The sequence below is a fragment of the Pseudophryne corroboree genome (genome assembly GCF_028390025.1).
Source record: "Pseudophryne corroboree isolate aPseCor3 chromosome 11 unlocalized genomic scaffold, aPseCor3.hap2 SUPER_11_unloc_6, whole genome shotgun sequence".
In the NCBI taxonomy this organism is placed as follows: domain Eukaryota; kingdom Metazoa; phylum Chordata; class Amphibia; order Anura; family Myobatrachidae; genus Pseudophryne; species Pseudophryne corroboree.
In genome coordinates this window covers 3,852-16,686 of record NW_026967482.1, presented here as the reverse complement: position 1 = coordinate 16,686, position 12,835 = coordinate 3,852, and the positions used below count along the sequence as shown (strand labels likewise).

The following is a 12,835-nucleotide window of genomic DNA, read 5'->3' as shown; positions in this document are numbered from 1 at the left end:
TGAGGCTAGCCTGCACTGGTGACATGATTGAGGCTAGCCTGCACTGGTGACATGACTGAAGCTAGTGCGCATTGGTGGTATGACTGAGGCTAGTGCGCACTGGTGACATGACTGAGGCTAGCCTGCACTGGTGACATGATTGAGGCTAGCCTGCACTGGTGACATGACTGAAGCTAGTGCGCATTGGTGGTATGACTGAGGCTAGTGCGCACTGGTGACATGACTGAGGCTAGCCTGCACTGGTGACATGATTGAGGCTAGCCCTCACTGGTGACATGATTGAGGCTAGCCTGCACTGGTGACATGATTGAGGCTAGTGCGCATTGGTGGTATGACTGAGGCTAGCCTGCACTGGTGACATGATTGAGGCTAGCCTGCACTGGCGACATGACTGAGGCTAGCCTGCACTGGTGACATGATTGAGGCTAGTGCGCATTGGTGGTATGACTGAGGCTAGCCTGCACTGGTGACATGATTGAGGCTAGCCTGCACTGGCGACATGACTGAGGCTAGCCTGCACTGGTGACATGATTGAGGCTAGTGCGCATTGGTGGTATGACTGAGGCTAGCCTGCACTGGTGACATGATTGAGGCTAGCCTGCACTGGTGACATGATTGAGGCTAGCCTGCACTGGTGACATGATTGAGGCTAGCCTGCACTGGTAACATGACTAAGGCTAGCCTACACTGGTGACATGATTGAGGCTAGCCCGCACTGGTGACATGATTGAGGCTAGCCTGCACTGGTGACATGATTGAGGCTAGCCTGCACTGGTAACATGACTGAGGCTAGCCCGCACTGGTGACATGATTGAGGCTAGCCTGCACTGTTGACATGATTGAGGCTAGCCTGCACTGGTGACATGACTGAGGCTAGCCCGCACTGGTGACATGATTGAGGCTAGTGCGCTTTGGTGGCATGATTGAGGCTAGCCTACACCGGTGACATGATTGAGGCTAGCCTACACCGGTGACATGATTGAGGCTAGCCCACACTGGTGACATGATTGAGGCTAGCCTGCACTGGTGACATGACTGAGGCTAGACTGCACTGGTGACATGATTGAGGCTAGCCTGCACTGGTGACATGACTGAGGCTAGACTGCACTGGTGACATGATTGAGGCTAGCCCGCACTGGTGACATGATTGAGGCTAGCCCACACTGGTGACTTGATTGATGCTAGCCCGCACTGGTGACATGACTGAGGCTGGCCTGCACTGGTGACATGATTGAGGCTAGCCTGCACTGGTGACATGATTGAGGCTAGTGCGCACTGGTGACATGATTGAAGCTAGCCCATACTGGTGACATGATTGAAGCTAGCCCGCACTGGTGACATGATTGAGGCTAGCTCGCACTTTTGTCATGATTGAGGTTAGCCCGCACTGGTGACATGATTGAGGCTAGCGCACACTGGTGACATGATTGAGGCTAGCCTGTACTGGTGACATCATTGAGGCTAGGGCGCACTGGTGACATGATTGAGGCTAGCCCGCACTGGTGACATGATTGAAGCTAGCGCGCACTGTTGACAAGATTGAGCCTAGTGCGCACTGGTGACATGATTGAGGCTAGTGCGCACTGGTGACATGATTGAGGCTAGTGCGCACTGGTGACATGATTGAGGCTAGTGCGCATTGGTGACATGATTGAGGCTAGTGCGCACTGGTGACATGATTGAGGCTAGTGTGCACTGGTGACATGATTGAGGCTAGTGCGCATTGGTGACATGATTGAGGCTAGTTCGTACTGGTGACATGATTGAAGCTAGCGCACACTGGTGACATGATTGAGGCTAGCGTGCACTGGTGACATGATTGAGGCTAGCATGGACTGGTGACATGATTGAGGCTAGCGCACACTGGTGACATGATTGAGGGTAGCGTGCACTGGTGACATGATTGAGGCTAGCATGGACTGGTGACATGATTGAGGCTAGCGCACACTGGTGACATGATTGAGGCTAGCGTGCACTGGTGACATGATTGAGGCTAGCGCACACTGGTGACATGATTGAGGCTAGCGTGCACTGGTGACATGATTGAGGCTAGCCTGCACTGGTGACATGATTGAGGCTAGCCCGCACATGGACATGATTGAGGCTAGTGTGCACTGGTGACATGATTGAGGCTAGTGCGCACTGGTGACATGATTGAGGCTAGTGCGCACTGGTGACATGATTGAGGCTAGCCCGCACATGGACATGATTGAGACTAGTGTGCACAGGTGACATGATTGAGGCTAGTGTGCACTGGTGACATGATTGAGGCTAGCCCGCACATGGACATGATTGAGACTAGTGTGCACAGGTGACATGATTGAGGCTAGTGTGCACTGGTGACATGATTGAGGCTAGTGTGCACTGGTGACATGATTGAGGCTAGCCCGCACATGGACATGATTGAGACTAGTGTGCACAGGTGACATGATTGAGGCTAGTGTGCACTGGTGACATGATTGAGGCTAGCCCGCACATGGACATGTTTGAGACTAGTGTGCACAGGTGACCTGATTGAGGCTAGTGCGCACTGGTGACATGATTGAGGCTAGTGCGCACTGGTGACCTGATTGAGGCTAGTGCGCACTGGTGACATGATTGAGGCTAGCCCGCACATGGACATGATTGAGACTAGTGTGCACAGGTGACATGATTGAGGCTAGCCCGCACATGGACATGATTGAGACTAGTGTGCACAGGTGACATGATTGAGGCTAGTGCGCACTGGTGACATGATTGAGGCTAGTGTGCACTGGTGACATGATTGAGGCTAGCCCGCACATGGACATGTTTGAGACTAGTGTGCACAGGTGACCTGATTGAGGCTAGTGCGCACTGGTGACATGATTGAGGCTAGCCCGCACATGGACATGATTGAGACTAGTGTGCACAGGTGACATTACTGAGACTAGTGTGCACTGGTGACATGATTGAGGCTAGCCCGCACATGGACAAGATTGAGACTAGTGTGCACAGGTAACATTACTGAGACTAGTGTGCACAGGTGACATTACTGAGACTAGTGTGCACAGGTGACATTACTGAGACTAGTGTGCACAGGTGACATTACTGAGACTAGTGCGCACTGGTGATGCTACTGATACTTGTGAACTGATATGCTGCATTCTTAAATAGTGAATCAGCTTACAAAAAGCATTCAGTTACAAGTGTTTATTTTCTCATGTCCTATAAATTGTCTAACAATTGGAGATGTATTTTCTGTTTTTAATGTTAATAGATATAGATATATATATATATATATATATATATGTATATAATTATTATTTTATTTTTTTCAGACTAATTTGAAAAGTGGCAGATTCCTGAGAAGACTGTTCAACCTCTGTGCTCATGTACTCCTTGTCCTGTGTCTCACTGGGCTGATAAATAAGTGTGCTAAGGTAAAATAATGTGCTGCTTTGTTGGATGATGTGGTAAGGTGCATATAATGGGAGAACGCTGGATCAGGAGATTGGAGGTGAAGGTGAAATGGCAGTAAAGCAAATGAATGAAGTAAGTGACCCTCTGTGGGTGCCCTCAGGCTGGCACTGCCATGCTCCTTATAACCAGTACCTGACCAGTCTCATGGCGGCCCTTACCGTACCGGCTATGTACATATATATTTATCCTGATAATGAGACTGCCTGCTAATGAATCATCATCATCTGAATAGTGCTAACAGTGAAATGGTGTGCGTAGTACGTTCCTTAGTTCCTTTTAATGCAGGCGGAGCATTACAAACTCCTGTTATGCTATATATATATCCATAGATGTTGTGAGGATAAGTGAGCTCATTTTGGTGAGTGCTGTACTTTTTGTTTCTATATATATATATTTCTATATACTTGTATATCTTGACTTCTACTGGAATATTAATCACCTGCACAATGTTTTCTCCCTGACAGAAGATGCTGAATCTGCAATCAGATGAACATATATTTAAATTCGTACAAGCAAAAATGGGCTTTAAAACCAGGTAACAGCTGTGATGGAAGCGGCTTCATTTATCATACTGATGTTTGGCTATGAGCTGGCAACTGTCCCTATAACATAGGTTTATCCTGTAGATATATATTTCCCCTTCAGCCCTTGGATACAGATTAAGGTCTCCTGTTATTTCTGTCCCTCTTCCAGCCAAGAAACTCCTACCCCTGACATGGAGCCACAGTCATGCATTGTGCCCTGTAGTAGTGAGTGGTGGTAGGACACCTATAGTTTGTCCTGGACTCACCCAGTGTTGATCAATGACACAGAAATGGTGACGTGTAAGCCATCCTACAGGCTGCTCAGCTTATAGTTTTTACTAGAAATGGAGTCATAGCATGGTGTCTCATTCCTTGATTGGCAGGGCAATACGGGTCCAGTCATAGTGTCTCCTAGATGGTACTTACTGTCCTGTGATATTGTAACAATACAGATCAGACAGTCCTGTGACCATACAGGGCAGACAGTCCTGTGATGCTGTGACCATACAGAGCAGACAGTCCTGTGATGCTGTGACCATACAGGGCAGACAGTCCTCTGATGCTGTGACCATACAGAGCAGACAGTCCTGTGATGCTGTAACCGTACAGAGCAGAGAGTCCTGTGATGCTGTGACCGTACGGAGCAGAGAGTCCTGTGATGCTGTGACCGTACGGAGCAGACAGTCCTGTGATACTGTGACCGTACAGAGCAGAGAGTCCTGTGATGCTGTAACCGTACAGAGCAGAGAGTCCTGTGATGCTGTGACCGTACGGAGCAGACAGTCCTGTGATACTGTGACCGTACGGGGCAGACAGTCCTGTGATACTGTGACCATACGGAACAGACAGTGCAGTGATACTGTGACCGTACAGAGCAGACAGTCCTGTGATGCTGTGACCATACAGAGCAGACAGTCCTGTGATACTGTGACCATACAGAGCAGACAGTCCTGTGATACTGTGACCATACAGAGCAGACAGTTCTGTGATGCTGTGACCGTACGGGGCAGACAGTCCTGTGATACTGTGACCATACGGAACAGACAGTGCAATGATACTGTGACCGTACAGAGCAGACAGTCCTGTGATGCTGTGACCATACAGAGCAGACAGTCCTGTGATACTGTGACCATACATAGCAGACAGTCCTGTGATACTGTGACCATACAGAGCAGACAGTCCTGTGATACTGTGACCGTACGGAGCAGACAGTCCTATGATACTGTGACCATACAGAGCAGACAGTCCTGTGATGCTGTGACCATACAGAGCAGACAGTTCTATGATACTGTGACCGTACAGAGCAGACAGTCCTGTGATGCTGTGACCATACAGAGCAGACAGTCCTATGATACTGTGACCATACAGAGCAGACAGTCCTGTGATGCTGTGACCATACAGAGCAGACAGTCATGTGATGCTGTGACCATACAGAGCAGACAGTCATGTGATGCTGTGACCGTACAGAGCAGACAGTCCTGTGATGCTGTGACCATACAGAGCAGACAGTCCTGTGATGCTGTGACCATACAGAGCAGACAGTCCTGTGATGCTGTGACCGTACGGAGCAGACAGTCCTGTGATACTGTGACCATACGGAACAGACAGTGCAGTGATACTGTGACCGTACAGAGCAGACAGTCCTGTGATGCTGTGACTATACAAGCAGACAGTCCTGTGATACTGTGACCGTACAGAGCAGACAGTCCTGTGATACTGTGACCGTACGGAGCAGACAATCCTATGATACTGTGACCATACAGAGCAGACAGTCCTGTGATGCTGTGACCAAACAGAGCAGACAGTCCTATGATACTGTGACCGTACAGAGCAGACAGTCCTGTGATGCTGTGACCATACGGAGCAGACAGTCCTATGATACTGTGACCATACAGAGCAGACAGTCCTGTGATACGGTGACCATACAGAGCAGACAGTCCTGTGATACGGTGACCATACAAAGCAGACAGTCCTGTGATACGGTGACCATACAGAGCAGACAGTCCTGTGATATGGTGACCATACAGAGCAGACAGTCCTGTGATATGGTGACCATACAGAGCAGACAGTCCTGTGATACGGTGACCATACAGAGCAGACAGTCCTGTGATACGGTGACCATACAGATCAGACAGTGCAGTGATACTGTGACCATACAGAGCAGACAGTCCTGTGATACGGTGACCATACAGAGCAGACAGTCATGTGATGCTGTGACCATACAGAGCAGACAGTCCTGTGATACGGTGACCATACAGAGCAGACAGTCCTGTGATACGGTGACCATACAAAGCAGACAGTCCTGTGATACGGTGACCATACAGAGCAGACAGTCCTGTGATACGGTGAGCATACAGAGCAGACAGTCCGTTGATACGGTAACCATACAGAGCGGACAGTCCTGTGATGCTGTGACCATACAGAGCAGACAGTCCTGTGATACTGTGACCATACAGAGCAGACCGTTCTATGATACGGTAACCATACAGAGCGGACAGTCCTGTGATGCTGTGACCATACAGAGCAGACAGTCCTGTGATGCTGTGACCATACGGAGCAGACAGTCCTATGATACTGTGACCATACAGAGCAGACAGTCCTGTGATACGGTGACCATACAGAGCAGACAGTTCTGTGATACGGTGACCATACAGAGCAGACAGTCCTGTGATACGGTGACCATACAGAGCAGACAGTCCTGTGATACGGTGACCATACAGAGCAGACAGTCCTGTGATACGGTGACCATACAGAGCAGACAGTCCTGTGATACGGTGACCATACAGAGCAGACAGTCCTGTGATACGGTGACCATACAGAGCAGACAGTCCTGTGATACGGTGACCATACAGAGCAGACAGTCCTGTGATACGGTGACCATACAGATCAGACAGTGCAGTAATACTGTGACCATACAGAGCAGACAGTCCTGTGATACTGTGACCATACAGAGCAGACAGTCCTGTGATACTGTGACCATACAGAGCAGACAGTCCTATGATACTGTGACCGTACAGAGCAGACAGTCCTGTGATACGGTAACCATACAGAGCAGACAGTCCTGTGATACGGTGGCCATACAGATCAGACAGTGCAGTGATACTGTGACCATACAGAGCAGACAGTCCTGTGATACTGTGACCATACAGAGCAGACAGTCCTGTGATACTGTGACCATACAGAGCAGACAGTCCTATGATACTGTGACCGTACAGAGCAGACAGTCCTGTGATACGGTAACCATACAGAGCAGACAGTCCTGTGATGCTGTGACCATACAGAGCAGACAGTCCTGTGATGCTGGGACCATACAGAGCAGACAGTCCTGTGATACTGTGACCATACAGAGCAGACAGTCCTGTGATACTGTGACCATACAGAGCAGACAGTCCTGTGATACTGTGACCATACAGAGCAGACAGTCCTGTGATACTGTGACCATACAGAGCAGACAGTCCTGTGATACTGTGACCATACAGAGCAGACAGTCCTGTGATACTGTGACCATACAGAGCAGACAGTCCTGTGATACTGTGACCATACAGAGCAGACAGTCCTGTGATACTGTGACCATACAGAGCAGACAGTCCTGTGATACTGTGACCATACAGAGCAGACAGTCCTGTGATACTGTGACCATACAGAGCAAACGGTAACATTTCTTTATAATGAGACCTGAAGAATTATAGTCCCATAGACTAATGCTGCCTATTCTACTTCATAGAGATTTTGATGCCAATCTGTACCTCTGTGAGGAGCCTTTCCAGATGCTGCCGTTTGACACGTTCGAAAGACTCTCAGACACTCTGCTCCTTTACGGTTATGTTTTTGTTTTCTGCATCTTAATCGTTGCAACCGCCATGACGGCCTTCCACAACCTCAGGTAAATGATTCAGCATTTCTGGCTTTTGTACCACATCGGGTACAGTCTCCCAGTCTGAGCACTGCTTGGCATCTTGTTACAGCCGTACGCATTTCTGCACTCAGAGGAGGGGTAAAGTGGGCAGTGGTGGCAGGTAGATTAATGGATGTATTCAATACCCATCGGATAGACTGCAGTTTCTGACTTGTCTGAAACCACGTGGATTGTCGGAATCCATGTGTGTAATGTCGGGAACGCAGCCAAACCTGCAAGTTTTGGTCCCGGTTCCGACAATGTCAAACAGACTTTTCTCTGACGTCCTAGTGGATGCTGGGACTCCGTCAGGACCATGGGGATTAGCGGCTCCGCAGGAGACAGGGCACAAAAATAAAGCTTTAGGATCAGGTGGTGTGCACTGGCTCCTCCCCCTATGACCCTCCTCCAAGCCTCAGTTAGGTTTTTGTGCCCGTCCGAGCAGGGTGCAATCTAGGTGGCTCTCCTAAAGAGCTGCTTAGAAAAAGTTATTAGGTTTTTTATTTTCAGTGAGACCTGCTGGCAACAGGCTCACTGCATCGAGGGACTTAGGGGAGAGAAGTGAACTCACCTGCGTGCAGGATGGATTGGCTTCTTAGGCTACTGGACACCATTAGCTCCAGAGGGATCGAACACAGGCCCAGCCATGGAGTCCGGTCCCGGAGCCGCGCCGCCGACCCCCTTGCAGATGCCGAAAAGTGAAGAGGTCCAGAAACCGGCGGCAGAAGACTTTTCAGTCTTCATAAGGTAGCGCACAGCACTGCAGCTGTGCGCCATTGTTGTCACACACTTCACACCAGCGGTCACGGAGGGTGCAGGGCGCTGGGGGGGGGCGCCCTGGGCAGCAATGATAATACCTTATTCTGGCTAAAAAATACATCACATATAGTCCCTGGGGCTATATGGATGTATTTAACCCCTGCCAGGTCTCAGAAAAACGGGAGAAGAAGCCCGCCGAAAAGGGGGCGGGGCCTATTCTCCTCAGCACACAGCGCCATTTTCCCTCACAGAAATGCTGGTGGGAAGGCTCCCAAGCTCTCCCCTGCACTGCACTACAGAAACAGGGTTAAAACAGAGAGGGGGGGCACTTAGTTGGCGATATGATTATATATATTAAGATGCTATAAGGGAAAAACACTTATATGAAGGTTGTCCCTGTATAATTATAGCGTTTTGGTGTGTGCTGGCAAACTCTCCCTCTGTCTCCCCAAAGGGCTAGTGGGGTCCTGTCCTCTATCAGAGCATTCCCTGTGTGTGTGCTGTGTGTCGGTACGTGTGTGTCGACATGTATGAGGACGATGTTGGTGAGGAGGCGGAGCAATTGCCTGTAATGGTGATGTCACTCTCTAGGGAGTCGACACCGGAATGGATGGCTTATTTAAGGAATTACGTGATAATGTCAACACGCTGCAAGGTCGGTTGACGACATGAGACGGCCGGCAAACAAAATAGTACCTGTCCAGGCGTCTCAAACACCGTCAGGGGCATTAAAACGCCCATTTTACCTCAGTCGGTCGACACAGACACGGACACTGACTTCAGTGTCGACGGTGAAGAAACAAACGTATTTTCCTTTAGGGCCACACGTTAATTGTTAAGGGCAATGAAGGAGGTGTTACATATTTCTGATACTACAAGTACCACAAAAAAGGGTATTATGTGGGGTGTGGAAAAACTACCTATAGTTTTTCCTGAATCAGATAAATTAAACGAAGTGTGTGATGATGCGTGGGTTTCCCCCGATAGAAAATTATTGGCGGTATACCCTTTCCCGCCAGAAGTTAGGGCGCGTTGGGAAACACCCCTCAGGGTGGATAAGGCGCTCACACGCTTATCAAAACAAGTGGCGGTACCGTCTCCAGATAGGGCCGCCCTCAAGGAGCCAGCTGATAGGAGGCTGGAAAATTTCCTAAAAAGTATATACACACATACTGCTGTTATACTGCGACCAGCGATCGCCTCAGCCTGGATGTGCAGCGCTGGGGTGGCTTGGTCGGATTCCCTGACTGAAAATATTGATACCCTTGACAGGGACAGTATTTTATTTACTATAGAGCATTTATAGGATGCATTTCTATATATGCGAGATGCACAGAGGGATATTTGCACTCTGGCATCAAGAGTAAGTGCGATGTCCATATCTGCCAGAAGATGTTTATGGACACGACAGTGGTCAGGTGATGCAGATTCCAAACGGCACATGGAAGTATTGCCGTATAAAGGAGAGGAGTTATTTGGGGTCGGTCCATCGGACCTGGTGGCCACGGCAACAGCTGGAAAATCCACCTTTTTTTACCCCAAGTTACATCTCAGCAGAAAAAGACACTGTCTTTTCAGCCTCAGTCCTTTCGTCCCCATAAGGGCAAGCGGGCAAAAGGCCAGTCATATCTGCCCAGGGATAGAGGAAAGGGAAGAAGACTGCAGCAGGCAGCCCATTCCCAGGAACAGAAGCCCTTCACCGCTTCTGCCAAGCCCTCAGCATGACGCTGGGGCCGTACAGGACCCCTGGATCCTACAAGTAGTATCCCAGGGGTACTGATTGGAAATTCGAGACGTCTCCCCCTCGCAGGCTCCTGATGTCTGCTTTACCAACGTCTTCCTCCGACAGGAAGGCAGTATTGGAAACAATTCACAAGCTGTATTCCCAGCAGGTGATAATCAAAGTACCCCTCCTACAACAAGGAATGGGGTATTATTCCACACTATATTGTGGTACTGAAGCCAGACGGCTCGGTGAGACCTATTCTAAATCTTTGAACACTTACATACAAAGGTTCAAATCAAGATGGAGTCACTCAGAGCAGTGATAGCGAACTAGGAAGAAGGGGACTATATGGTGTCCCTGGACATCAGGGATGCTTACATCCATGTCCAAAATTGCCTTTCTCACCAAGGGTACCTCAGGTTCGTGGTACGGAACTGTCACTATCAGTTTCAGACGCTGCCGTTTGGATTGTCCACGGCACCCCGGGTCTTTACCAAAGTAATGGCCGGAAAAGAAAAGGCGTCTTAAATATCCCTTACTTGGACGATCTCCTGATAAGGGCAAGGTCCAGAGAACAGTTGGAAGTCGAAGTAGCACTATCTCAAGTAGTTCTACGACAGCACGGGTGGATTCTAAATATTCCAAAATCACAGCCTTTGCCGACGACACGTCTGCTGTTCCTAGGGATGATTCTGGACACAGTCCAGAAAAAGGTGTTTCTCCCGGAGGAGAAAGCCAGGGAGTTATCCGAGCTAGTCAGGAACCTCCTAAAACCAGGAAAAGTGTCAGTGCATCATTGCACAAGAGTCCTGGGAAAAATGGTGGCTTATTACGAAGCGATTCCATTCGGCAGATTCCACGCAAGAACTTTTCAGTGGGATCTGCTGGACAAATGGTCCGGATTGCATCTTCAGATGCATCAGCGGATAACCCTATCTCCAAGAACAAGGGTATCTCTCCTGTGGTGGTTACAGAGTGCTCATCTTCTAGAGGGCCGCAGATTCGGCATTCAGGATTGGATGCTGGTGACCACGGAGGCCAGCCTGAGAGGCTGGGGAGCAGTCACACAGGGAAAAAAATTTCTAGGGAGTGTGATCAAGTCTGGAGACTTTTCTCCACATAAAACTGGAGCTAAGGGCAATTTACAATGCTCTAAGCTTAGCAAGACCTCTGCTTCAAGGTCAGCCGGTATTGATCCAGTGGGACAACATCACGGCAGTCGCCCACGTAAGCAGACAGGGCGGCACAAGAAGCAGGAGGCCAATGGCAGAAACTGCAAGGATTTTTCGCTGGGCGGAAAATCATGTGATAGCACTGTCAGCAGTGTTCATTCCGGGAATGGACAACTGGGAAGCAGACTTCCTCAGCAGAAAAAACTGGACAGGTATTGCGCCAGGTCAAGAGACCCTCAGGCAATAGCTGTGGACGCTCTGGTAACACCATGGGTGTACCAGTCAGTGTAGGTGTTTCCTCCTCTGCCTCTCATACCAAAAGTACTGAGAATTATACGGCAAAAGGGAGTAAGAACGATACTCGTGGCTCCGGATTGGCCAAGAAGAACTTGGTACCCGGAACTTCAGGAGATGCTCACGGAAGATCCGTGGCCTCTACCCCTAAGACGGGACCTGCTTCAGCAGGGACCGGGTCTATTCCAAGACTTACCGCGGCTGTTTTTAACGGCATGGCGGTTGAACGCCGAATTCTAAGGGAAAAAGGCATTCCGGAAGAGGTCATCCCTACGCTGGTAAAAGCCAGGAAGGAGGTGACTGCACAACATTATCACCGCATTTGGAGAAAATATGTTGCGTGGTGTGAGGCCAGGAAGGCCACCACGGAGGAATTTCAACTGGGTCGATTCCTACATTTCCTGCAAACAGGATTGTCTATGGGACTCAAATTGGGGTCCATTAAGGTTCAAATTTCGGCCCTGTCGATTTTCTTCCAGAAAAAATTGGCTTCAGTTCCTGAAGTCCAGACTTTTGTAAAAGGAGTACTACATATACAGCCCCCAGTTGTGCCCCCAGTGGCTCCATGGGACCTTAATGTAGTTTTGGATTTTCTCAAATCCCATTGGTTTGAGCCACTCAAATCGGTGGATTTGAAATATCTTACATGGAAAGTAACCATGCTACTGGCCCTGGTTTCAGCCAGGAGAGTATCAGAATTGGCGGCTTTATCGTATAAAAGCCCATATCTGATTTTTCATTCGGACAGGGCAGAACTGCGGACGCGTCCTCAGTTTCTGCCTAAGGTGGTGTCAGCGTTTCACCTGAACCAACCTATTGTGGTGCCTGGGGCTACTAGCGATTTGGAGGATTCCAAGTTGCTGGACGTTGTCAGGGCATTGAAAATATATATTTCAAGGACGGCCGGAGTCAGAAAAATGACTCGCTGTTTATACTGTATGCACCCAACAAGCTGGGTGCTCCTGCTTCTAAGCAGACGATTGCTCGTTGGATTTGTAGCACAATTCAACTTGCACATTCTGTG

The 12,835-nt window shown here is 49.2% G+C and overlaps 1 protein-coding gene across 1 annotated transcript in view; it reads left to right on the top strand.

Annotated features, from left to right (window-relative positions):
* Positions 1–7,848, top strand: part of LOC134982199 (probable C-mannosyltransferase DPY19L3) — a gene marked incomplete at its 3' end in the record, with an annotated part of 187,781 nt that extends 179,933 nt beyond the window's left edge. The window contains exons 10-12 of the mRNA XM_063948703.1: positions 3,300–3,401; positions 3,906–3,976; positions 7,690–7,848. Of these exons, the coding sequence (XP_063804773.1) occupies positions 3,300–3,401; positions 3,906–3,976; positions 7,690–7,848 (332 nt within the window). The remainder of the gene's footprint in view (positions 1–3,299; positions 3,402–3,905; positions 3,977–7,689) is intronic.
* Positions 7,849–12,835: the final 4,987 nt, after the last annotated feature.